The sequence below is a fragment of the Diadema antillarum genome, unplaced genomic scaffold (assembly GCF_040938485.1).
Source record: "Diadema antillarum isolate AM-2024a unplaced genomic scaffold, OU_Dant_1.0 seq00000810_RagTag, whole genome shotgun sequence".
Lineage (NCBI taxonomy): Eukaryota > Metazoa > Echinodermata > Echinoidea > Diadematoida > Diadematidae > Diadema > Diadema antillarum.
The window spans coordinates 1,197,962-1,225,779 of record NW_027271690.1 but is presented as its reverse complement, the minus strand read 5'-3'; the positions used below and the strand labels follow the sequence as shown (position 1 = coordinate 1,225,779).

The following is a 27,818-nucleotide window of genomic DNA, read 5'->3' as shown; positions in this document are numbered from 1 at the left end:
CTCTTGCATAAAGCCCTTTTAGCAGTCAGAGAAGAAGGAGAGAATGCTGGACATCTCAGGAGGACTTCCATCCTTGAATCATTGGAAAATGCAGAACGCTTGCACGCAATTCATGGGTGATTATTTTTAGGGTGAAACACATTCTTCTAACATTAGAATTACGCTTGCTTGATGTGCGTTTTGATTTATGCTCTTGATCAGCACTCCTACAACTACACATCTCTCATGAAAGCAACATTGCACATGCATTTTGGCACGAAGCTCAGAGTGGGCACACTCAGAGCTATGTCCCATCTACAGTGGAAGCATAATCTAAGGTGGGGCATGGGCTTTTTTCTTGATTAATTTAACAACACAGAAATTGTCAGAGTAATGTCTCAATATTTATAACTCTAATTTTCGAAATTATGTATATCCTGGAATGCTATTGATAGACACATATTGCTATGTGACGTGAACGTCCGACGGTCGCCATATCTTGCACCCTTTTCTACTTCCAAATCTTGACGACACCGTCTCTGGAGCATGTGACGAGGGCGTTACTTGTGGGCGAGATCTGGAACACACCCATGTCCGTGATAACGTCCTTGTGACCCACGGGAACCTGCTCGGCGCTCCGTCTCTGGTTCTCGTCGCTTGACGACGTCGATGATGGCGATGCAGGAGCAACAGCCGCTCCACGTTGCTTGCCGTAGGTCTCCACGATGACCTCAGTCCCATCGATGACACGGTGACTGAAAGCAGACATAATTATGATCAAGAGTTAGAGCAACACGTTTGAACATTTTGTGGGTATGCACTACTCCTATAAAGGAAACAGGAAGCAGATGACCTGCAACTGCACTTGAATATCCCAAACACACACATGCACATACACACACATAAATTTTCATGATGCCCAATGAAAGGTGATGATGGGAGTAAAGACGGAGGGCTAAATTCCTGTCAGGTTGAGTTATACTATGAAACTGCAAAAGTGGAAATATTACTGTAAAACGAGGAATTTTCGCGTGCACTTTAATTTCGCGAATTTCGCGAGCGCCAAGATTCGCGAAATTAAAATGCACGCGAAAGTCCTTGTTTACACTATTATGCATTGAACGCCAGTGGCACTTCGCGAAAATTTCATGCCACGAAAAAGGCTGCCGGTTCCAATTCGCGAAAAATTCGTGCCGCGAATATATCATGTTTTACAGTAACTGCTTGGAAATCTCCCAGCATTTCATGTGACATGAAACTAGTGCAAAATAAAAGCACACAAATGTATTTGCTTGTAAAATGAAATTACATTTTATCTCTTTGATTTCACAGAATTATTAAAATGCAAAATTCATTTTATCCAGCTAAGCGCAAAAAATTACTTGAGCAAAATAATTTCCACTTTTTCAGTATTCAGTTTGTTAAAGCATATCAGAAGACCAGGCTTTTAACCTATTGAAGACTATGGCAGTCCTGAGTACATTCGGTCGGGTGTCTATGTGCCTTGTCTACACTATAAAGTACCAAAGTGGTGATGTCAGAGTCTTTTGTTACAGCTTGGGTTGGAACCAGGTGCAAGCATTAGCAACTTAATGTCAGCTCGTTGAGAAATAGTTTCCATGGCGATGAATGTCTATGACATCACACTTTGGTACTCTACAACAGAGGTACATCAGAGGTCTTACTTGTATGAGATGACAGGCTGAGTGACAGGGTCGTTGATTGAACCAGCAATGATGCCTGACTGCTGAGGGTTGCTGGGATTCCAGTATCTGATCCTCTGGTCTGAGCCAGCCGTCAGGAAGCACGGCTGGAATTCGATGGAGGGAATGCAGTAGAGGGCATGGATCGCCTGCTGAGAGGTCTAGAGTGGGGTTTTTTTGAGAGAGAAAAGTTGAAAAGTATAAAAACCAACAAACATCTCGTGGTGGTTCTCATATCTCATTCATGCACACAAATTCTACAGAGCAACATATCTGGCGTGGGGAGCATTATTCAGCATTATTCAAAGACTGCAAAAGAATTCATTAAGAACATGATGTAGGCCTACACAAATTCTGTTGGAGTAGATGGGCATAATAATCCTACTGTAAAAATTGTAAACTATTGTTAGCTTCTTGATTGTTTCTACTATAGTGGAAAATGCCAACAATTGAGCAGAATCTACATTTTTTCTTACTTTGGTTCATTAGCTGTCAGTTGCACCTCCGAAATGAGGGGGTCCTCAGTAAAATTGCAAGTAGATGTGCATTAATAAGTGCATGCATTTATGTATGTCTATACTTATGTATGTACGGTATATATGAATGTTTTTGTGTATAATGTATATGTGCATGTGCTGATGAAAATAAATACACACTGTATATTTATAAATGTATGCATACATGCATAATTGGATATGTATGATGTGTGTGTGTGGGTGTGTGAATGTGTGTGTGTTTGTATGTATGTACCTGTGTCTGAGACAGGGGTGGGTGTGGGCTGGCCCAGAGGGTGAACTGACGCGCCCCTGTTTCCATATCCCACATGGAGACCTCATTGTTTCCTTGCACCGCTGAGATGACCCAGGACTGCTGGCTGGGGTGTAGACGCACTCTCCTCACCAACGCACCTGTACGCAAAGAGTTATGAGATACAGTTGACACCATGAACTCTTTGCATGCCATTGAAACCCCCTGTGTGCCACATTATTTTGCGACTGCAATGCATGAGTGCTTTTGGAAAACATTCTGTTTTTCAAAGTCATGTAACTTTTTTTATAGAAGCATTTATGCTGGAAATGCAACAGAGCAAAGTCGTGGAGAAAATTGCAGATTTTGCTGTGATGTACATTTCATGACAAAGATGTGGCTATGATGCTTTCAATGTACTGTGGCATATTGCGATTTAATGATCAGTTTGCACACGGTTGTGCATATGAGTAAAAATGGCAAGCCATCGACTGAATCTGGCATGGGAATGTGGCACACACAGAATAAACTCAAACAAGGACATGCGGTAACATCACTTTAAGGACAATATCGCAGCATTATTTCCAAGATACACCTATTTTAAGAGGGATCAGAAATTGTGTTTTCACCCAATATTTGGACAACAGTGGCTGTATTGTGGAACAACTGACAGAATAATGCCACATGCGAAATCAAGCATGTCATGTACATAATACTAGCGACTGACTGAACCAAGAAACATTATGTATAAAGGTCAGAGCGCCACAGTGTGCGATGATACTTTTAACTGAATGTCACGTGATGGGCAATCGATCAACCGGATGTTGAATAATACACGAACAACTAGTTGGCACATAAACTGTGTACTGTTCATAGAGGGTGCACAAAAGTTACCCAAAATTTGGTTGAGCCAAAATTTTGAATACTGTAAAAGTGGAAATTTTCGCGGTGTTCAAATTTTTGCGCATTTCGCGCAACCAGAAACTAGCGCGAAAATAAAAGCACGCGAATATTTTTGCTTGCCATATGTGCCTGTGCGTGATGTCTTGATTTCGCGAAATTAAAAACACGCGAAACTCTTCCGACCCGGCCAAGCGCGAAAAATTAGTCACGCGAAAATATCCACTTTTACAGTATGTTGAAAGCTTTGTCACTCATTTCATGCATTTACCGCATTGCCCAGCATCCTGCCACATATTGCCACAAACAACAACAACAACGACATCTTCTTTATCCAGGGTAGCCTCTTCAGTGTTGCCACTGCTCTACCAGAGGACCCTGCCATTATAATTATCCTAGTTGTCAGGTACCCATTTATACACCTGGGTCGAGAGGAACATTGTGGGTAAAAACGTCTTGTCCAAGGACGTAAACACTGGGCGGGGATCAAACTCGGGTCCTCCAATTGAGAGTCGGGAGTCTTATTCATTATACGACACCGCTCCCACTTTACAATCAAGGCCTAGCAAGGACACGCCCACTCACCTGATGGGTGCTGCACCGTGGTGATCGGCAGCTGGAATCTCATGTCCCAACAGACGTGACTTCCATTGGTGGTACCCACTGCCATCCAGCACTGCTGGGGGTCCACCACAAAGGAGGTGATCAGACCTGTAAAGAGATGATTTAATTTGATTTGAATGGACTGGACTGAGTCATTTTGCATCAACATAAGTTAAAGGGATGCACAGATTATTTGTCAAACAGAATAAGCAGACATGCAACAAAAATTAAGGACCAATACAAAGGTCTGGAGTTTGATTTAATATCAAGACATAGAGATTTGGTGGACTTGATTTGGGATGATTTAAAAGAGAATTGCTTTGTACATTTACACAATAATGTCACGCTGATTATAAGTGCTACATGTGACTGAACTGATTGGATTTACTTGGAATACATAGCATAGAAATGGTAACAAGCACAGAAGGAGGACTTCTTCAAAAAGTATGTAAACTTGCTCCCAGAGCACAAAGCAGCATTACAACCACCTACAATGCACACATCCTAGTTTAAACTTATTATATCAGCAGTCAAACTTACCATGCCTCTGCTCATTACGTAATCGGAAGGCTTCGTTCGGCGAGCGAAGATCCCATCCGACGAGGTAGCCCTGGGATGTGGCATAGACCAGGACAGACTGCGGACCTGTGTCAAAATGGGCAAGGTCAACCGGCACCCCTTCCTTTGCGATATCAAGTTCTCGCTTGTCCAGCGGCATAAAGCGATGAGGCGATGACTCTATCCTGTTGTAAAGAAAGGAAATTGATAAACAGGAATTAACCCTAAGTCTGTTCAACAAATTAAAAAGTGTAAATGTTCACCTAACTGGTGCAGAGCACTGAATATCTGATAAACCTGAACAGGCTTGAGAGGGTTTTTGGTCCTAAGGTAATTTTGGAGCAAAAATCATAGCAAATCATTTTGTCCACATTACATTGGCAGCCCTAAATTCTATTGTATATAGTATATCAAAGGGATTTTAAAATTAGAACTATTGTAAAGCAAGATACAATGTTTTTGCATGGCATGAAATTTTTGCAAATTGCCACTGGCATTCAATGCATAAAGTGTATTAAAAAATTTCTGCATGCCTTTTAATTTTGCAATTCTTGCCTCTTGCAAAATTCACTAAATCAAAATGCATGCCAACATTTCTGGTGCTACAGCAGCCCACTAATTAATCAAACGCACACTTTTATCACACATACAGTAATTTGTTCATGTCACACAGCACACAATAAAACAGAAATACATGGAGACAAGCACACCATAATCCATTATCATGTCCATTTTACATATTGGTATAGCAGACTGGATATTTTTTGTGAGAGGCAAGACTTGCGAAATTGAACGGCACGTGAAAATTCTTTTATGGGGCTAGTTGAAGGAAAAATTTGTGCATCACCTGTTGACATGTATTGAGCCATCATCTGACCCGGAAGCAATGCTGTGCTTGGACTGGCAGAAGGTCAGGGTCTTGATCTTCCCCGCCTGCCGGTTGTAGGTCTGCCGGGATTTGTTGGTGTTGGCCTTGCCGAGCAGCTTCGTGCAGTCCCACACCTTGACAGTGCCGTCGTCGGAGCAGGTGGTGAAGAGGGTGTGGTCGTGGCTTACCTGCAATCTGTGACCACAGACATTACAGAAGATAAGATGGCTGTACAACCAACTGTAAACAACAGCTATAAATTGACTGCATACAAGTTAAGTCAGATCAAAGTCAGACATACACATGTAATTAAACCAAACATGATGAAGACCTTTTTTTTGTGTGTGTGACCATGGATACTACAGAAGCTGAATTAACAAGTAGAAGTAGGAAATTGTATTGATAGAAACAATAAACTCATTATAAAACTGAAGTTGCCATGCTCACCACTATTACTATGAAAACTGATAATGATAATAACAATGGTGTTGAGGGTAATGATGTTTGATATGATGATGATGGAGATGATGATGATAATGATGATGATAGCAATAAAGTGATGATGATGATGAAACAATGATAATAGCAGACCTGTTCACAGCCCCTTTGTGTTCATGTAGATGAGCAACAAGAAGGCCCCTAGGTTTCCATGACGACTGGGGCGCCTTGGCGTTGAAGGTGGTGTCGTGGATCAGCATCTTGCGCATGATGTTGGTGGCATACTGATCCCTCTTCCTGGTCACCAGGTTTCGTAGATTCAAGAGGCAAGGTGACACTTGCACTGCAAATCAAACATAGCAGTATACAAATGATGCACAGGTCTCAGTGTGTTTTTCCATTGATGCACAGGAGGACATTGGCATCATGTTTTATAAAGCAGGGGACAATCTTTTTTTTTTGTCAGAAATCTATTGTTTAAATCGTATGTCCAATAGTTGGCAGCACCTGGCAAATTTACTAGATGCATTTCCTTTTCGCTTGCCGTTCATGAAACCATGGGTCAGTAATTACTGGATGCACAGTAAATTTACTGAATGCATGGCTAGCCATCTCTTGCTAAGCGTGCAAATGTTTGCTACTTATCACTACTCGATGTGAGGCTAGTCATCTCTTGCTAAGAGTGCGAACTCTTTTGCTACAAATGTGTGATATTTGTAGCATATTTACAGTGTACAGCATATTTACAGTGTCCATTGCCAGTGAACGCAATGATTATTTGATATCAAACGTGCAGCCAGTAAAAAAAATTGATGCATAGCTTTTGATCAATAAATGTGCAAAATTTTCATGACCTGTTCTACAAAATTTAAGATTTAAAATTTAAAAGTATAACTATAAAATGATGTAATGTTATACAGCCAAACTACTCGGATGGGTTCATTAGAAATATCTTATTACCTACAAAATCACAATGTGTACAATTCCACTTGCACAGCCTGTTTCATTTGAAAATATCTAACCAAATCTGCTATTGAGCATTCAAATCATGCCCTTATTTCATCTCACGTATATTTTTGTCATGCCTTGTTTCAAGTGAAAATATTCAACCAGATTCATTATTGAGCAGTTTATTCATGCCCTTGTGTCATCCCATACAGAATTTTACACTGCCTTGTTTTGTAACCTTCCTTAGAAAAAGATTAACACATTGCAGAGTATTCAATATCGTGCAGCTCGATTACTTGCACAAATAAAACTCACCATATCATCATGCCCACCCTGTGCTCTCTTTAGTGGCTCCATGTGACTAACACTTTACAGAAATATGGGTGAAATCATTCTGCTTGTATATTAAACACTGGGCAAATCAGCCCCTCACTATCAGTAGGGAGCCTCACTCTCTATGAAATAAAACTATCATGCAGTCTTAGTTCTTTCAAGAGAAATACTCTACATACTCCATAAACTAAACGCTGCTAAGGCAGTTGAGCACCATCACTTGCAGGCTCAAGCTTGAGAATCACCTTCTGATTGAAATATGTCAAATCACTCCTGAAAACACACTTTAATATGTCTTCTCTGAAGATATAACTCTTTGGTTTGCCAATTTATCCTTGCATTGCTACGTGTCAATTAATGTTAATGGTAAAACTCCAGTCTCTATACAACTTACGATGAGATACAGGTTGCTTAGTCTCCTGAACAGGCTTTTTGAGTGGAACCCCCTCCGCTGCTGCCTGCAGCTGTGACATGCTGATGGGCTCATTGGCTGACAGCCCCTTTGCTCCCCTCTCAGTCACCTCCCCCTTGGTGGGGGAGCCCTGCTTCACACTCACAGGAGACGATGCAGGCTGCTGGGGTGGGGCTTGTCTTGGCGCCGCTGTCTTCGACTTTGAATCTGGCGAGGACGGGTCCTGCACCTGCTGGCCCGGTGGAGCCGACTGTTGCCTGGACAGCTGGGTCTGTTGCACCTGTGGGGAAGGGGGCGTTTGCCCTTGGGCAGGGACTTTGGTCTGGAGCTGAGGTTGGGAAGGGGTGCGCTGCACTGGGGCGTGAGGGAGGGGCACCTCGCTCCCTGGTTGGTGGGGGAGGGGCTGGGTGTTGACGGAAGTCTGCTGGGAAACCTTGGGGGGCTTGGGGTCAGCTGTCGTTCCAAACATGCTTCGCCACTCCTCATTCTACAGGGTAGGAAGCGGTAGAGATAATCTCTCATATATTATCAATTTTTTCAATGTTCTGATAAAGATAACTTCAATAGAAACATACTCAAATACTGGTACAAATCATCTATATGAAGACACTTTTTTCAACCTACATATATTTCACATTCATCACACATCAACCCCTCCCCCCCCAAAAAAAAACACAAAAACAAACAAACAAACAACAACAAACAAACAAACAATGGTCCAAACAGATTACTTGGGTAGTAATTCTCTGGGAAATCCTGCGAAGATGTTCTCAATAGAATAACTATCTAACACAATGATAGGTAATTCAAACAGTTATAAAGATCTGACTTCTGAATGCACTTGCAAAACTTTATACACATACTTGTATTAAAAAAACTTAGGCTAAATAGTCAAGGCAAATATGTTAATACACGTCAAAGACTACAGCTGTAGACAACTTGAATATCAAAAACATGTAAACCAACTCTCTACAAGCCTGCAACTACATTTCACCCAGCAACCTTTAAAAGTCTCAAGTAAATAAAAAACCATGTTTACCATTGCTGGGTCTGCATGGCTCTGTTTCTTCTTAGTCTTCTTGGTCTGGGCCTTGTCTGCGACCTCTGACCTGAGGTCGGGTGGCTTGATAAGGTCAGCGTGGTTCATCTGGGTAGTGTGGTGCACACTGAGATTGATCTGGCCTGGGTTGAAGGGGTTGTGGGGGGAGGGCGACGGCGGTTGTAGATCTATCATCCTAAGTGAAGTGCATACACAGCAGAAGCACAAAGTCTGGTCAGTTTTTGAAATGCATTCTTTCATATTTGTTTATGCCTTGTATCTGATACTTATCATTTCACCTATAGATTTTGGTCCATGACTACCAGATAGTAATACAGTGTAGTCGATGCTGACTGATAGACATGATGCATGTAATGACAAAAAAGTAATGATCAGATAACTGTATGTATTGACAAAATGGATTTGCATAAATACCTGAAGCCTGATATGTGATTAGAAAGATTAGATAGATGTCAAAGAGATGGATTAAAAAGAATGAAAGAAATAGGACAAAAACATAAAGACAGAAAGATCGTCAGTTGCATATAGGCACATGATCCATGTTGACATATGTGTACAAATACATCTAATCTGTGTACATACACATCTATATATAGATAGATAGATAGATGGATAGATTGATAGATTGTGAAAACACTCACAGCCAATCAAACTGCAGATATTCTGAGATCCATTTTATGAGATAAATTGCTATATATGTAAGGTATTTTAGCAGCTAAAAATGCATATCTTTGTCTGCCTGATTTGAACAGGCAACATCAGAGCATATTCAATGAAACACATAGGCTACTGCAGTAAAGTGGCTGTGCAAAAATATGCCTCATTTTGTCACGTCTGTTATGCGAATGCTTGCTAAGTGTGCAGATTCTTGCAACAAGTGCTCAAACTCTTGTTACAAGTGCAAGTCACTACTTTTCTAACATAGTGTAAATTTCAAATTCTAATACCAGTAAACTACATTATACAGTATATTTATACCTTCTCTGGATAACAATTATAGATGATAATAATGATTATATTGGATGGCTTTATTTCTCGGAATAACCATCATGGAATATTGCACTCGTTAGGGCCAATATTCCCTGATACACCATTCATTGCCATCCGATGTATTATATTAAAATAATACTCACCCTGATTTTGCCTTGGACAGCTTCAGCATGAGTTCCCTGAGATAAAGGAGTTTGTCTTCATCCTCTTCCATCATTCCCTGATTCTGCAGCTTCCTCAGCAGCTAGTCAAAGAGAAGCATGATGCAGATATGAAGATTTAGTCCCATACACTGCACTTGTTTTGCAATAAAACTTGTATGAAGATGCATGTAGCGATTAAGGCTGAGCTCAGTAGATATCCGCTTTCGCTGACCCCATTCAGATGCCTCTTTTCTGTACAACAAAATAGCCTGTGAGCCCATCAGCACACCCTCTACTCATACCTTGCACCCGATGGAAATTTTCGTTGTTCAATGGTGCATGTAGTTAACCGTGGAAATATTCATGTATCACTTGACTGCTTTTAAACAGGTAGATTTACACAAATCTGTCCGTTCTCTGTCAACCTGCAAAATGACTCTCGTTTGAGGGCATTGGAGGCTCTCGCAAAATTGCAGGAGGAACAAGTTATCATACGGGTAATGAAATAAGAAAAAACAGATCTGAGGGTATTAGGAAAACATCTACCTAAAATTGCATGAAATAAGTCGAAGCACTGACAGATTCACATCAACCTAGTTTACCTGAGCCATTTGACCCATTTCTAGCTCGTTGTACTCCGGCTTGTGACCCGGGCGGCAAAGGTTTCGGATCAGCTGACGATCGGTCAGGTTGTCGAAGAAGTCTATGATGATGGGCGACCTCAGAATGTAGTCATACACAGATCGCGGGACAGGACTCTTCAAAACGCTCATGACAATGGCCTGATCACAGGACAGGAGTAAACAGAAAAATGTCATACATCTTGAGTATCTTTCACATTACTACTTATCATTAGACCATTATGCTACATGTTACTAGAGCTATAGGCATACATACTGCAGCAAAAAATCTGAAATCTCTTACATCACGCCAATGGTAAATTCAAATCATTATCATGTTAATTAGACATGACAATTAAATGTACAAGCCGATATTTTTGTAATCTTGACTTTAATGAGCCGCAATCTTGCCATTGAACAAAGCATGCACAGAATTTGAATATATAGCAGCAATGGTCTACTGGGAGGAAATGTGAATATGGTATTCTGTCAGAGAGGAGTGGCCATAAACGTCATACATAAAAAGATAAATGCAGCCGCAGAATCCCCTCCCCCCCCCCCCGAAAAAAAAGGACAAGGGAACTAAAACAATAAAAAAATAAAGAGCACAATGCACTGAATACCACTCTCATGAAAGTGCATATCAGAGTTGCATGATTCTCTTGTGTTCTGTGCACTCACAACCACATATATGTGGTGCAGATGAACTTCTTTCAGTATCATACGCATTGCATTGATCATCTTTCCATATATACATGTACACGTCTCACCTCTTTGTCTATTTGAATGATGGGCTTCTTGAGAAATGGCGTCAGCAGCGGTGTCAGGTTGCAGTGGACGTCGGCGATGTCCAGGGACCGGGCGATGGCCGCAATGAAGCCCACTGTGGCCTGTCTGATCCATAGATCCTGCAAGCAACGATTACCTTGCATGTAAAAGTCATTTCAGACAATTGCCTTAGCTTCCCAGCATCTAAATAACAAAGTGGTACATGGAGACGTTAGGAAGAGTTTCACATGATATAAAGGGTAAGCCTAAATTATCACTGACATTCAAACTCCACGTGCGGCAACGTCATAATCTTGCACCACTGAACATGTAAAGGTCCTATGAAGTATATCAGTTTCTTGTGTGCAGTTAAGTAGGGCCAACAAGGCATTTTGACAACAATATCAAATTTACAAAAAAATCTAAAGAGAAATCAAAACACATTTGAATACAATATAAACTTTGTCCCTTGTTTGCCTTGAAGATACAACAAAACGGGACTTGCAATGAACGGGGAACATACTTCCGATTATCTGCAGTTACAGGATGACAAAAATATGGGACTAGCATGAAGTACTTTCAGAACAACAAATGTATGGGACTACCATGAAGTACTTACAGAATAACAAAGGTTTGGGACTTGCATGAAGTACTCACGGGATGACAGACGTATGGGACTAGCTCATTGGCCATCTCCAGCAGGGCTGGTTTCTGAAGGAGACCCAGCTCTACCAGTCCTGTCACACATTTCAATGCCTTGCAGATCACATGTTCCTCACTGTCTGTCAGCCCCTGTGTTGCATGGGAGGCACACAAACAAAACAACATCAAAATCTAATATTTCGGCAAGCTTTTCTTGTTTCAACATTTTAACAACATACAGAAATACATAGCACTTCCAATCAGAGTACACATTACACAAAATATATACATATTTATGTAATATCTTAAGGGTGAAAGCAGAACAAGCTCTTTTTGTGATGGTTTAAAATTCATAAAGAGATTAAACATGATGATGATGATGATGATGATGAACAGCCTTTATGTAAAACCATTTATCTGTAGAACATTAACTAATTAAAAATGCATGAAATCAGTACAATTTGACATTATGGCTACAACATTACACTCTTGAGCATTTTACATGATTAATGGAAGAATATCTTCCAACAAGCAGAAAAAAAGTCTGTTCTATGAAAAGAATCTGTAAACTTTTACAGTGATGGGTATTTTTGTGGTTAGTAGCAAACGGGTTAATGTGATGCACCTGTTGGAGTAGAGGTTTAAGAATGAGGGAACTCTGCCAACCAACATACGCTGCCACACCAACAATACTGTCAAAGAAGGCTCCTCTCTGATGCCAGTCTTCCTACAAAGTAGAAGAGGAAACAAATATGTACACAACTGTTTGAGAGCCGATTTGCAGAGAAAACCTCAAAGCATTGTACACACTGTCCAAAGTCCTGGTCATAAAAATAGTTAACCCTTTGAGTGCTGATTCGCACAGGAAAAACCCCATAGCATGATACACACTGTCGGAAAACCCTGGTAGAGACAGGGTTAAGGCCAAAAAAAAAAAAATGTTGTATTGGCGTAACATGAGATTTTCAAATAGGGTCGGGCGGGCGGATTTTTTTTTTTTTTTTTTTGCTACCTGTATTTTCCGTGTAAAACTCATATTTAACAAAACTCCATTCGATAGAGAGGGTCTGTTGCATCCAAAGTTTGTTATATCACCGGTTTAAAAGCCGTCACGACATACCGGTCAGAATACGAACGAACAAATTCCTGGGCGAAATCACCCAGCGCCACAGACAAATCGATTCTCTGAATAATATTAAATAAAATCTTCAAACCGGACTTGCCGGTCGCCGACACGCTGTACTGCACAGCCATTTTCCGACACCAGCTGTTGTTGTCTTTGATAATTTGCAAACCTGTATAGTGCCCTCTCTCGGTAAAAACGATGTATTTCCTTTTTTTTTTTCTGAAAAGTTCAGGGTCGGGTTTTTTTTTAGGGTCGGGCGGGTTATGCCAATACAACAATTTTTTTTTTTTTTGGCCTAACCCTTTGTATGCTCTGAGTGTAGATTGACACAGAAAACCTCATAGCATTGGACACTCTGTCCAAACTCCCTGGCACAGAAAAAGTTAACCCTATCATCACAAATGACACCCCTTAACATTTCACATGCAAGACATTGTAAATCCCAATAGGGTTGATATTTGACACTCCCAGTCCCAGTGAACAAATGGTTAATATGGTTCAGCAAGCACACACTCATACACCTACATGCACACAGTCTGCATAAAAACATTCAGATTCTTCTTGAAATCTGCAGACTCACACATGCAATTCTGCCTCCACTGGCAAAATGTAAAATTAAAGTAAGATCATAATGGATTGCTGGCAGGGATTGACTATTGACTCACTTTGTCATTGAGGAACGTGATCATGTGTGAGAGAAGGATATCGTTAGCCTTTTGTCGGCCAAAGAAGATGCATAGACGGGTTATTCCATTCTCCAGAAGGGTTTGCTTCACAATGTTTTCCTGATGATAATATGACAAAAAATGTGTGAGTAAAGGGAAAGTTACACACATAAACCACAACATATGAAGGCAGGACAATTCTACAAAGAATACATTTTCTTTATATGAGAACAAGAATGAAATTTATGGCTGTAAACTTATTCTAATCAATTCCTTTGAGTGAATCTACACCCATCCAGATCCTCTGTATATCAAGGATAGACATGGTATTTTACAGGTGAGACAAAGAGATACTTATGCATTAAACTTCATTTTATTCCTAACAGCCTAAGCACAAATTTTAATGAAGTTCCACAAAAGAAACTGTGGTTCCAATAATGTAAAAGCAAATAATGTCATTTGTAAACCTTTAATCTCATCAGAGTATTAAAACATGCCATCAGTACAGGACTTGACACACTAAACACCAGGGCCCCATTTCATAAAAGGTGTTAGGATGTCAACTCTTGCTGAAATGGCAACTTCCAATAGCAACAGCCAATCAGGAAGCTAGATTCTTGTTGTTACTATGACAATTGCTATTCCAGCAATAGTTGCTATCGTATCAACTTTTTTTATGAAATGAGGCCCTGGTGTGGAATACCCCCATGTTTCATCTTGAATGAGTTTCTATGGAATCTTGCTGTCAATGTGGGCCACAGTGCCCAAATGTCACAAGTTGTGAACAGAATATCGTTCTAAACAGACAATAATAGGTGCTACTTCAAGTAGAGTTGAGTCTATTTCTTTCAAAATCATTAAGAATTCTGTGTACATGGAGCCATTTACATCAAATTATGACAGAAGCTATATTGCATTACTTAGTATGTCACGCTCCCATTTCCGTGCTAGAGAGCAGTAGAACTTATCATTGACACGGTCATTGGAATCAAATGAGAAACTTAACTTCAGTGCCTGGGAAGCGCTCCAGCCAGCCTGACAGCACACATATGCTGAATTCAACGAAGTATGATGCTTAAAGACATTTTCTTACTGTGTAAGTGCCACAATAGGGCTTGAACCCATGACTTTCCTATAGAGGGCACAGTGTGCAATCCACTTGCCAATCATACTGTACCTCATAACAGATGAGTAACACAAACATATAACTTACTGGGTCTGTGAGCAGAGTGACAACCTTTTGTTGAATCATCTCATGCAGGTTTTGGAGCTCATCATCATAGCTTGCCTTGAATGAGAAAAAACAGAAAGTATTGCATAAAAAGTGTATTACTCATACTGTCTGCAAACAGCTTATTAGCTTTAAATTACTTTTACGCTGTACTCATCATACTATGAAATCTGTTCATCCGTTCCCTGAGCAACTGTCACCCTCCAAATCTGAATTCATATACTCATGCAGTAACCATGCCAGGCATTCATCCATCTGTTTAAATCTATATCATAACTTTGAAAGTTATCTGACATCTTAAGAAGCTAATCATAAAGTTTGATTATCTTCCTTCCACTAAAATCACACACAAGACATGACATGTTGAACAACTAGTATGTACATTAACACCTTTGAGTAAAGTATTACACATGAAAATACACCTTTGAAGAGGACCAGTAGTTTTACCATTAATCATAGTTGTTTAATGGGATTATGCTGCATGAAATTATGGAATGAATACATGATATGAGCTAATAATCAAGACCCAAACATTGTGAAGAAGACAAGCTAGAACTGAGACAAAGTATGTCAAAAAGGGTAGAAACATGGAGACAGGTTTGAGAGCACTGACCTGATATTGGGCAGGGTTTTGAACCCCAACGGTCTCTTCACTCTGGGATGTACTCTGGTCCAGCTGTACCATCTCCAGGAAGCGGAGGGCAGTCTCCGCCAGGACCGCTATGTTCTCAGCATAGGACACACGGACGAGGTCAATCGAATCCTGGGCCATGTTGGACTTGGGAAGAAAAACCATTTGGGTGAGGTTATAACCACAAGAACGTCAACAATGAATGAACAATAAAATATCCACCCATAGGAGCATATATTTCTAATTCCCCCAACAGAACAGTTTAGAGCAAACGGGTATCCAGTCAGCAAATTACATTTAAAAATATTTGATGCTCAATTTTAGATTTGTTTGCTTGAATTACGTAACATTCTATCTATCTATGATTATAGGATGTCACCGTCCTCTTCACTCTACAGATTCTGATGTCAGGCATGTTTGAAATACTACAACAATGCTGCCTCTCTCCCACCATTAGTCCTCTTGGGTGACATGACATTTGTTCCTGCAACAATTGCTCTAGTCTTATTTTCTCCAAAGACTTAGGGTTAGGATTAAGGTTGTGATAGGGTTTTAGGTTTAGTTCGATGTGAGGATAAGGATTAGGGTATGGGTTACATTTGTGGGTATAATTTATGTTTGGCTTAGTGTGTAGATATTTCATGGGAGCAATTGTTGCAGGAGCAAATGTCATGGAACTGTCCTCTTTTGGATTCCTCAAGAAAGAATGACCTCTAGTCTTTACTAATGATCTCTACTTGCTTCTGCCTTTTTGCCTCCTTTCTTCTAACTCATCCTACTCTGCCTTTCCTCTGTCTAACAGACCTCATCAGGTCTACCCATAGTTCTTTTAAGGACTATCCAAGAAAGAATGCCTCCTTCATCTTCCTCCTCTTCTCCTTCCCTCCACTATTCCTCCACATTTTTTTAAACCTATTTCTTTTTCTTTCTTCTGCTCTTCCTATTTTCCCCTACCTTTCTAAACTTCTTACTTTTCTTGACAGAATCAGACCTCTCTACAGCCTACAAATTCTACACCTTTACATTCATTCCGCCATGTAGACTACCTCCTTCAAAAAGCATCTAACAACCCAAAACTCACTGATACTTCATGTTACATACTGACTGCAAAGGAGAAAGGGAAAAACTTTGCCATGTCAGATTCAAAATGCAAGGTAAAATTCAGTCCAAGAACACCTGAGATGGAAAGTAAGACTTACCAAGTTTGGCAAGATGTAGTCCGGAAATATGTTGGCATCACTGCCAGAGAAAATCAGAAATACAAGTGAGTGTACATTCATATGACTCAAATGCATTTGTGTATGTTATATTTGTGGAAAATACCTACCAGTTCACCAGTAGATTACAAGGTAGAATATATTATAGGACTGCCTGCATGTTACAAAGGATTTTTGGAATGTAAACCTTCACCCTAACTGTAAAAATGGGTGACATTTCTAGGGCTATGTCACTGACACTGATTACAACCACTCTAAAAGCAGGATTTCCATGATGGCCTTATAGACGAATCACTAACATTGATAATGTGCCTTGAATCCAAGTACAAAGGGTATGGTGACTGAGAGTACGGACTGAGAGTGAAATAGAATGAGTATCAATGATGAGTATGTAGACAGATTACAACATAATCACACGCGGAACCCCCCCCCCCCCCCCTCCCGAACTCGGTTTGAATGGGTTCTTATGACTCTTATGTTTTTACCATAATATATCTATGACAATTCTACAACTGACTTGTATTGGATAAACACCATAAATAAAATTGGGTGACTTCAGTATAATTACATGAATTTGAGCTATGCTAGACTAGAAAAAGACTGCTGTTTAGTTGTAGAAATTTATATTAAATAGATCGCTAGATCTTTAATGCAAAAGAAAAAAAAGTTCAATTCTGAATTGACAAATAAAAGCACATGTTTTGATGTATGATGGAATAATGACATGACTGAGAACTACAAACTCACCCTCGAGGTACTGACTTGACCATTGTCAGGGTTTGGGTCAGGGTCCGGATGGCCTCCGCCCTCACTCGGGGAAATGGGTCCCTCACAAAGTGGAGCTGTCAAAAAGCACAAAACATGGGAGATCATTTTAGTCAGTTGACCATATTTGGTATTCAAACAAGACTTCAGTGCCACCTTCATATATACCTGGTAATCTACTTGACTGCTGCTCACATGTGAGACAAAGGGGTGATATCACAAAAAATAATCCAGTACCTAATTGCAATGAATACAAACTAGGTTGTGCAAAATGTCAGATATTTGTTTCCATGCTGTTTTCCCCCAGAAAGCTCTTTGTCTATATACTTTCTTCATGGGACCAGCTTACTCAACGAGATGAAAAGACAGTTAACATGGCTGCTGACACGACATCAAGGCTATTCATTCCATCTTCAGTGTGTATTAAGGTGTTTAAGGTATCAGCCAAAGTTTGCAAATTGCAACACTGTCTGCTCTCATATGGCAAAGGCAAGACACTTATCATCACTGTCGCTTCCTTTGGAGGGGTTTTGAAGCAAATAGTCCTGTGGAAGCTAACTCAGAGGCATCCAGGTACTGGTTTCATGACATTTGCTCCTGCAACAATTGATTGCTCCAAAGAAATATAATCTGCATGCTATTAAAGCCAAACATAAATTCTCCCCACAAACATAACCCCAACCCTAATGCTAATCCTCACATCAAACTAAACCTAAAACCCTATCACAACCCTAACCCTTGGAGAGAATAAGACCAGGGGAATTGTTGTAGAAGCAAATTTAGTGTCGGCCCAGGTACTTCCTTCGTAGCCACGTAAAGTACATCCACACACAAACGTAAACATGTATGAATACACATATTTCTCTTGGGTCCCACAAGTGGAAATTCACGCTTCACACTTTACACATCCAGTTGGATTATCTCTGGATATGTCTTTTGACTTGCATCATATTCATACTTCCTACTGATAATCACACTGTGAACACAGAATGAAAAACAAAATAATATGACATGTTTGGCTTGCTATTTTTAGAAATACAAACCAAGCACGGCCATATGAGAGACACAAAATTTGCAGGTCCCAGCAGTCTGTTAAGCATAATTCGATCTCCTTCACATGCGGGATATATATGCAGTTTGCACTGTGGAAACTTACAATGCATGGTGTAATTCTGTCTAGGATGATATCATCAGGGAGATGCTTGGCAATCATCATTATGATATCAAGGGCAGCGAGGCGAGACACACAGAACTGAAAAAACAAACCCATTTACATCAAACAAAGAGTGATGACAATTCTTCATCGAACACACATGCTTACCAGGTACTATTGAGACTATCATTGAGACCATACTACTCGCAATTACATGAGCAGAGTTCAAATGACTTGGGTTACAGAAAAACCTTATAATAAATAGTGGAATATCACATGATGAAATGCAGAACATGTAAACAAAAGTCTTCTATTCGTTCCAGACATCTTGTTTTCAAACACCTTGGTTAGCTCTCCAACAGGTATAGAGTTTATCCTTGATGGGTCATTGTCACTGGCACAGCACCATTGGTAATTCTGGACAGAATTTCATCACTGATAAGAGGAGTTTGTAGTTTCTTCATTTTCAATGGGGTGTCCAATGTGATGTACAATACCTGGATAACATCAGGGACCTGTTGCATAAAACTAAGTATGGTATCCTTGCAACCACCCTGGTGATAGAAACTATGCAATCAATAGTAGCTACCATAGCAAAACTATTCCACAGCCAATCAAAGCCAAGAAACCATTGATGGACACCAGTGATTGCAGAGTTACCATTAATTGTAAAGTTACCATTGTTTTATGTAATGGGGCCCTGGTGTGTCTACAATGCACCATCATAATCAATGTAACGAGAATGTATGGTTCCCTATCAAGTAAAGGGTCTTGAGTCACATATTACCTTGAGGGATCTCAAGCATGCAGTGACCAGAGAAAGGACGATCACCAGTCCATTGTTGCTATGACGATGTCCATTCTCCCCATTCTCCATGTTGGCCACCAATGTCTGCATGATGCTGCCCATGTCTTTGCGTAACCTACCAAGAATAAAAATGGAACACTATTTCAAAATGCTACGGTTTACACAGAGCCACATTTGTCATCAATAATGACTGACTTTACATTGAACTGGTCACCAGAATCTAACTTGCGACTCCTGACGTGCAAAATTTGACTTCGATTACCCAGAGTACTAGAACAGTGTTGCATGAGTATGACAATATTGAAAGAATTCCATGATCTATTCTTTTATAGGGAAATCTTGTACTTCACTTGCTACTCTTACATTTATCTATCAACTCATAAAGGGTATTGGTTGTTGTTTTTAATTACTGACCACACAATAATAATTATGTAGCACGTCTGGGTCATTCATTCATTCATATATTCCTTTACTCCATGATTCACTCATTCATTCAGTACCTTTTATAATCATACATAGCCCTACTGAGTACATCATACTCTACCCGTTCCTTATGGGAACCTGGTATACCACGTTCCCAAGATGAAGATAAGAGTGCCTACTTTCGTGGCCTAAATTCATGTTTCTTTGTGTTGTAATGCAAAGAAAAATAGGTTTGATAAAAAGATATGAGTTCTTTTTATCATCACACGTTGTCCTTCTGTTGGAAAAATTTGTATATCACAGCATTATTACCGTTTTTCTGATTTAGTTTCCGCCTGCTTTGCTATAAAACTCGTATGAACATGTACATAAGCGATCGCAGCTGAACTCAAATAGATATCTTTGTTTGCTGACCCCAGTCATCCCATTTAAGTGTAGAACAAAAGAGTATGTGAGCCCATCAGCGCACGCTCTGTTCATACGATATCGATCAATATTTTCATTGTTCGATGGCACATGTAGTTGACCGTGGAAAGGGGATACACGTACCGTTTGACTGCTTTCGCTCAGGTGGATTACTATCCTGTCCGTTCTCTGTTGATGGGCAAAAAGAATCTCGTTTGGGGGCATTTAAGACACTCGGAGAATTGCGAAAGGAACGGGTTAAAAAGTAATCTTCTTTTGTGACGATTGAGATTTAACAAGCCTTTGAAATGACCAAAAATCTTAAGTGTCAGAAAGAAAATGTTGATGATGTCATGAGATTGTTTCATTATTGCTTTGGATACCTTGCAATTTTCTCGTCAGCAGGGTAGATGGGTATGCCAGCAAACTCTCCCATGTAGACCTTGAGGAAGGTGTAGAAGTACTCTGGGAAGGCGGTCCCTCTCCACTGGACCAGGTACTGCTCTGCGGACAGTCTCTTGGCTGGGTCTTTCTGCAACATGTGCTTCACAAGCTCCTGTGCAACAAGGAATGTCAAATTCATGCTCCCATGACACTGAGTTCCCAGTAAAAATGGTCCTCAAAATCAAGAAAAGCACTCCACTAACTACTGACAGTTAAACCAAAGAGTGTTTCCTCAATCACTTTTTAGACTTCAAATGAAGACAGTAGCTTTTCAGTTTATGGTCACAACTGTCATTATCAAACACTGTGCAAAGGGATTCATTGGTTATGTGACCCCAAGTGATGACAATATAATGGACTAATCCTTTCACTTAATTTAATTTTCCAGACAAGTTATGTACATATAGTTTAATAGTCAGGAACTGTAATTTTCTCATCAAAATCGGCCAACTACACTTTAAAAACTAAAGAATAAAAACAGAAAAGCCTACTGCAATAGCTCGAACATAAGTGTTAAATTATCAGTGAGTACACATTACATTTTCCCCTAAAATATTAGACCTCATTTATCATACAAATGTCTACTCTGATACAAGGTTCTGACTCTTGTTATGTGGTAACATTACTACAATGGATCAAAGACCTTTATGTGCTCATCCCCAATCTGGTCCAATATGGCATCTGGAGAGTAGGCTCCACTTCGATAGGCCAGCAGCTGAGAGAGGTCAAAGGGTGCATTTCCTTCAGTGAACAATTCTGCTATCACACATCTAGATATTGAACAACAAGAGAGAAAAAAGGGATCAAATGGAAGTAAAATGTAAACATGTCTAAAGATTGAAACAGAAGGGTGTTTTCTGGGTGGAAACTCTTTGTAATCAATGCAAGCAAACATTTGGCTTCTATAGCATTACAATGGGATGTCAAACACTGACAAAAGACTGAGGTTTGATATCTAAGCTATACAGAGTGACTGTATGCACTATGAGTAGATGCTCAATCAGAGGATCCACACATAGAGTTACATAGGTTAAAGGTATGAATCCATAGAGCTACATATGCAACTATAGCTCACCTGCATTGCTACCTCTTGAGCAGAAAAGAACACAAGTCTGATTGTTGGATTTATTTTAGGCATCAGTTAATGGTAAACATGACTTTATTTCCTATTTTTAGCAATTTAACAGGGAGTATGACTAACAGTTAATCCTACCCATGACTTTTGTGTTTTATGTCATAATAACGTCGCTGTTGATTAAACAAAAGGGAGGTGTCTTAGAACTGGATTTATCTGTATGTATGAAGTTTGTATCTCATATCTACTTTGATTAGTTGATACATCTTCTAACTCGAGACTGAGCTGTACAAAAATAAAAAAAAAGTTTAATTTTGCAGTGGATATTGTGAAGAAGATCAGAGGGTCAAGAGTTTCCAGATTAACTGTGATTGCACTGCTAATGAACAGCTATATTCTGGCATTTATTAGATATTTTGATGAGGACTGCAGTAAGGCAGTCAGTGTCCTTCTAGAGATGGCTAGCACAGATGAGAGATCCAAAGAGAAGACATCTTTAACCTTCTTGACAAGATTCTTGTGGAGAATAGACCTTTGTGGCTGAACACAGTATCGACTGATTGGCAGAGATTGATCAAAATGGTCTCACTTTTTTTAAGCAAGAATATGCATTCCTTACTGCTCACCCTGCACTGAAGATGTCCATGGCTGGTGTGAGCTCCCCTCCCTTCACATCCTGCCGGACTTGTAGCCCCTCCACCGTCTCCGATGTGGAGTTGTCTACCTGCCGTGAGCTGCTGCCCTCTACGAACCTCTCTGGTGCAATGTAACATGTCCGCCGGCGAGACGTGTCAAAGAAGAAGGAGAAGTCTGCTGGATTGTCCTGGGAAGAAAATCCAGCATTAAAACAAAGCAATGCAAAAACTTGCATACACTTGTCCTAAAGTAAGAGAAAGGCAACTTGCTTAGCAATTATTGTAATTTCAATTTTTATATGCATGAGACTTTAGCAAACTTCGCAAGGAGCCAGGACTTGTAAAAGTATAATGCACAAGAAAGGCTTCACCTACGCAATCAGCATACTGAATGCCAGTGGTCATTTGCGAAAATGTCATGCCGAGAAAAAGGCCATGAGCTCCAATTCGTTAAGTTTCATGTTGTGAATATTTACAATTTTACAGTACACTGCCAGCCTCTTTTCTAGTGAAGAATCTAAAAATTCAGGAGTTTCTTCATACAACTAGTGGTCGAACAAAAAAGTCAGCACATTTTTGGCTCATGAAATATATAGTGGAACATGTGGCAGTCCTCTCCTTGATGTGCACTTAGCAGAAGTCAAAATCAGAAGTCAGGAAAGTATGAAAAGCAAGAAGGCATTTACTGAAAAAAAAAGAGATTCTTTTCTTACTTTTTTCTTACATACTGGCAATCCCCATGTAGAGATCAGTGAAATCATGCATTATGTTATCAAGAATGAACCTTTAACTTGAAACACTTATGTGAAAACTCAGTCATTATCTCACTGGTAATTACTTCATAGCATTCAGATGCCAAACATTCCAATGCCCAAAGTTTACAAGCCAAATATCACAACTGTACAACGGAATGGACTATGAAAAAGACAGCAAACAAAAATGAAAACAACAAGAAAATAGATAAAAGACATTTTATATATCCCATACTTACAGCAGGTAGGTAAGTTGGCTTGAAGCTGGCAAAGTCAGTGAGAAGCACCCACAGCCATCCTGTCACCATTACATTCTCACTCTTGATGTCACCATGGCACACCTAGGATGCATCAGTTCATTTCAAGATCATCATCTTCGAAGCAATTTTTACACAGATTGATAATCTGAGCAAGGTACACCATGAAAATTTTGTCATTTCATATCATTAAACAACATTTAATAGCCACAAACATGTAAAAGGTACTTTTGGGTACCTTCAGTACAGTAAAGTAAATCATTACATTTGTGCAGTTGTTTTCCTGCATTTAGTGACTTATTTCCATGAGGAGATTACATTATCACACTCACATGACATTCTTGGAAGTATAAGATTGATTTATAATGTAACTTTATTATACCAGGAAGTAGTTGGAATGTGAAAGCATATAAACATCTGAAGACTACAAAGTACCAAACTGCAAGTTATATATGAGAACATAATATAAGGATCAAAACTTTTGAAAATACTTATTTCAATCAACGAATCAAAAACAAATGAACAATTAGAGACTAGACCATCATGGATATTTCATGCAGGTCTAGGACAAAAGATGGATGTAAACTCACCCCGACAAGGTGTGCTTGATTCAGAGCACAAAGCAGCTGGAATGCAATCCACTTCTTTTCAATGGGGATGAGGAAGGGGCGTGTGCTGATGCGATCATACAGGTTGTTTCGCACATACTGCCTGAAGAGGAGAGCCGCTTTATCTGACAACTACAGAGGCAAATACACAATATCGTGGATAAAAAAGAAAAAGACACTGGCATATAAATTGGGCAGATAACATATAATTTCAAATACGTTACACGTTCTGAACATATCTTCAGATTCTTGCACATTGAACGCAATTCTTACAGTTATTCATGGGAAATTTTCATCTTATCCCATTGTGGCTGATACCTTTACAGAGCATGAATGCATCATTCCAACGGTTTCATTCCAAAGTGCTCTTCAATGTCTCTTCAAATCAGGTCCATGCTCAGACCAACATACAACGTTCACACTCACAAGGGGTACAGGCCCATAGTTTCATGACTGAAAACAGGTCAACACAGTTATCCCTGTTTTGTGACCAACATACATCTGTCAATGACACAGTTTTGACCCAGACCAAAAAAAAAAAAAAAAAAAAAAAAAAAAAAAAAAGAACAAAAAAAAAGAACAAAAAAGGTCTATGACAATGTTTTCAAGAAGTTCACAAAAAGTCAAAATAATGTTTTTAGCTCAATGACGGAAATTACAATGTGCCTCTTTAAAAGTTAAAAAATACACAAAACACACACACACACTGTTGGCATCCCAATAATTCAACAGAGCAGTCAACAATGTTGTAACCTAACCATGTGTGTTCAAGAGAAAAAAAAATGCTTCCTTCAGCTTGCCATCTTCATGGCAATGTACACTTGTTGCAAATGGATTGCGGTTTATTGCTGACAGGGAATCTATAGGAAAGTGTGCTTACAGTGCTGCGCAAGAAGGGCAAGCAGTTGGACCCCTTGGCAAGACGAGTCTTGATGGCCTCCAGCTGGTCCTTGTAGCTTCGCAGGGGGAGGGAGGGGTCATGAATGACAAACACTTTCACCACGGCCAGCCCCTCTCTGAAACAAGTGGTCACACATGAGAAGAAAATTGTGTTGTTTGAGGTTCACACACAACACAGTTATACTATGACAAAGACTTAGTCCGAGCAGAAAGTTACAGCCCAATTTCACAAAGGTAGTTGAAATAAAATTCATGGTTTAAATGCAGTCCATGGACAAATATGAAATTTGCCTACCAGGTAGTCCTCATGTGCATGTGTTAGTTATTTGTGTTGGATGTCTGTTGGCGTACAAGATCTGCCACACGCATTTACCGTATGCAAACAAAGTTTGCTTAATCCATGGACTAAATCTAAACTACCTGTGAATTCAGGCCTTTCAGTCTTTACAAGGAAAATATTTCAGATTTCAATTAGCTTTTTAATAGGAAATCATTGACACAGTACACACCTACTACACAAAAGTTGTAACTTACAGCACATACTTTTACACTAGTAATTATCTTCCAAAAATATTAATGATAAGGCCATTTACAAGGATTTGGATAACATTTGACATTCAATGACATTTACTCTATGTTATTCAATAGATTTGACACACGCATTGTAGCTTCCTCATCAGTCACCTGCCATGTTACCCTCTTTTTTTTTCTAACAAAACATGACCATATTTAAAATGATTTATAAAAGAGTGACAGTCGATTCAATCCTTGGCTATCTTTTGAAAGCACTTGACACTATGTAACAAAGCTATTGAGTCTGTACTTATAAAGTTTATAATTGTCTGTGAAATTACTTTCAATGTTCACTCAGTACTGTACTTTGGAATTTGCAGATACATTTATAATATGTAACACCACAGACATCCAAGAATATCCTCTTCTCTTAAAGCAGATATCTGAACGTTCAATCAATGGCTTTATAGATGGAGCCCTAATGAATATAGAACACAGAATACAATAACACATACTTGAACTTGGCTCTGGCTACTTTGAAGAACCTTGTACTCCCAAGACTGTGGTCAAACTCATAATCCGAGACATCTGTCAGGTAATGCTCCACTGGTAAGATCTGGGAGGGGGCCACTCCTGTCAACTGATTCCCCATCCTGAAGCTCAGGTAGGAAAAGGAATCATGCTATGATGTGAAATGAAAGCCTTGCCTATCGATACACAACCTGGATTGTCACACGTCTCCTGAAACCAATTAAGATCACCCTGCAGATGAGATTAAAAATATATACAAAATCAGAAGAAAAACTTATGCATTGCAGAAATTCTCAATGAGGTTGGTCCCTCAGTCAAAGCAGAGGCTCAATATGTATAATACATCAGTTCAGCAATTCTTGCTTCCGTTGCAATGCTTGTCCTGTCATGAATCGAGGCCAACAAATTACAGATTTGATAGCCATAAAAGCATGGAACATTTTTGCTTTATTTCTCAATGACATCCAATTTCATAAAATACAAGTACAACCTCTGATTCTCTGTGTCATACTACTACCGTACTAGTTCAAGGGCTCTAGCCTCTGAACATGGCTCAGGCAATGAGCCATATATGCATAAGGCTTCACAACCAAAGAAACAAGTGTCAACTCTCAAAGGGATTTTATTTCATTACATTTTGGTTTAAATGGGCAATTTGACCACAAGCCATTTGATGGATATTACACTAGCTAGCAATGCCAATGCTAACCCGACCAGACGCTGTTATTACGCTGTGCGTTCCTGTCGCTACGTATCTACGTACAGCGACTGGGCTGTGTATAGTTATGCCAATGCAAGAAGGGCCGGGGGGGGGGGGGGTGCACTATGGGAATGCAAATGGCAAGTCATCAAACTCAAGAAAGAACCTCGTCAAGTCGTACACAAATCTACACATGAAAAAAAAAATCTTTGTATTATAAATAGCTACTCTAGTGTGCATACTAGCCGTCAGCCAATGAACAAACCATTGACCCGTCACGTCCACACCGCCGCGATGACCTACAAAGACAAGATTTCGCCAATGCAAATGGCAATGCGATTGTGCAATTGTGTAATACGGGCGTTCTCCTTAAACGTAACACAGAAACAAACATATGGGACTGGTCTGTGACGGTCCAAAAAGCATCGAAGAATATGAACAAAAACATGTTAAAGCAAGTAGTCTGCAGGTCAGATTACTTTACGAAAACTCATTTTCGTCAAAACATTCTAAATCATAGACGCAGCTAACAACACTGTTCATGCTAAAGAATAAGACATGACTTTGTTCGTGAAAATAAATAGGAAAGTTCAGGAAGTTACCTCGTCAAAAGAAGGCAGTTGTAGTCTACGCAGTCGAGCTGTTTATTTTCGGAACGAGAGATCTTATCGTACGTACGCGTGCTTCTCATACACACAGGACTGAAAGCATAGACAATCACCATCGTACATTGATACATGTACTAGTAATACCTGGTACACAAGATGGGCAATTTGTGTTTGTTTTCATTTTTTTTTTCTAATACGTCTGTACTCCTAAAACCAAAATCAGTGCTGCGCTAAGACAATGTCATTCTTCGCTAATTGTATATTTCCGTGTACAAAAATAAAAGGTCATTTCATTACTTTCTGTTTTGTTTACAATGACTTACATTCATATAATTGAGATAACATACAAAAAAGGGGTATGAATAACCTGACCTTTCTTTTTTTTTTCCCGTATTCGTACAACCCCCCAAAAAATTAAATGAATGAATAAATAAATAAATAAATAAATAAATAAATAAATAAATGATAATAATAATAATAATAATAATAATAATAATAATAATAATAATAATAATAATAATAATGACGGGGATACTTGAATATCCTCATGTCGCATTTCAAGATGGAAGCATGTTTATTTATTTCATTTCAGAGCGTACTATTAAATAAATGTTATTAGCATAAGATATACCAATATCAAACGACTTAAGAAAACAAAT

At 39.5% G+C, this 27,818-nt stretch overlaps 1 protein-coding gene across 1 annotated transcript; it reads right to left on the bottom strand.

Moving 5' to 3' along the window:
• Nucleotides 1–384: 384 nt before the first annotated feature.
• Nucleotides 385–27,177, bottom strand: LOC139739705 (phosphoinositide 3-kinase regulatory subunit 4-like). Its single transcript, XM_071650316.1, has 29 exons — nucleotides 27,154–27,177; nucleotides 25,836–26,082; nucleotides 24,788–24,923; nucleotides 23,890–24,039; nucleotides 23,282–23,383; nucleotides 22,282–22,478; nucleotides 21,224–21,350; nucleotides 20,520–20,692; nucleotides 19,288–19,423; nucleotides 18,504–18,599; nucleotides 17,330–17,424; nucleotides 16,565–16,604; nucleotides 15,348–15,512; nucleotides 14,717–14,791; nucleotides 13,504–13,623; nucleotides 12,338–12,439; nucleotides 11,728–11,862; nucleotides 11,073–11,210; nucleotides 10,285–10,464; nucleotides 9,683–9,783; nucleotides 8,529–8,724; nucleotides 7,472–7,976; nucleotides 5,950–6,139; nucleotides 5,338–5,553; nucleotides 4,473–4,675; nucleotides 3,915–4,040; nucleotides 2,433–2,590; nucleotides 1,665–1,843; nucleotides 385–734 (listed from the first exon to the last, which is right to left on the bottom strand). The coding sequence occupies exons 2-29, from the start codon at nucleotides 25,970–25,972 to the stop codon at nucleotides 491–493; spliced, it is 4,422 nt and encodes a 1,473-aa protein (XP_071506417.1). The 5' UTR covers nucleotides 25,973–26,082; nucleotides 27,154–27,177; the 3' UTR covers nucleotides 385–490.
• Between the last annotated feature and the right edge of the window lie 641 nt (nucleotides 27,178–27,818).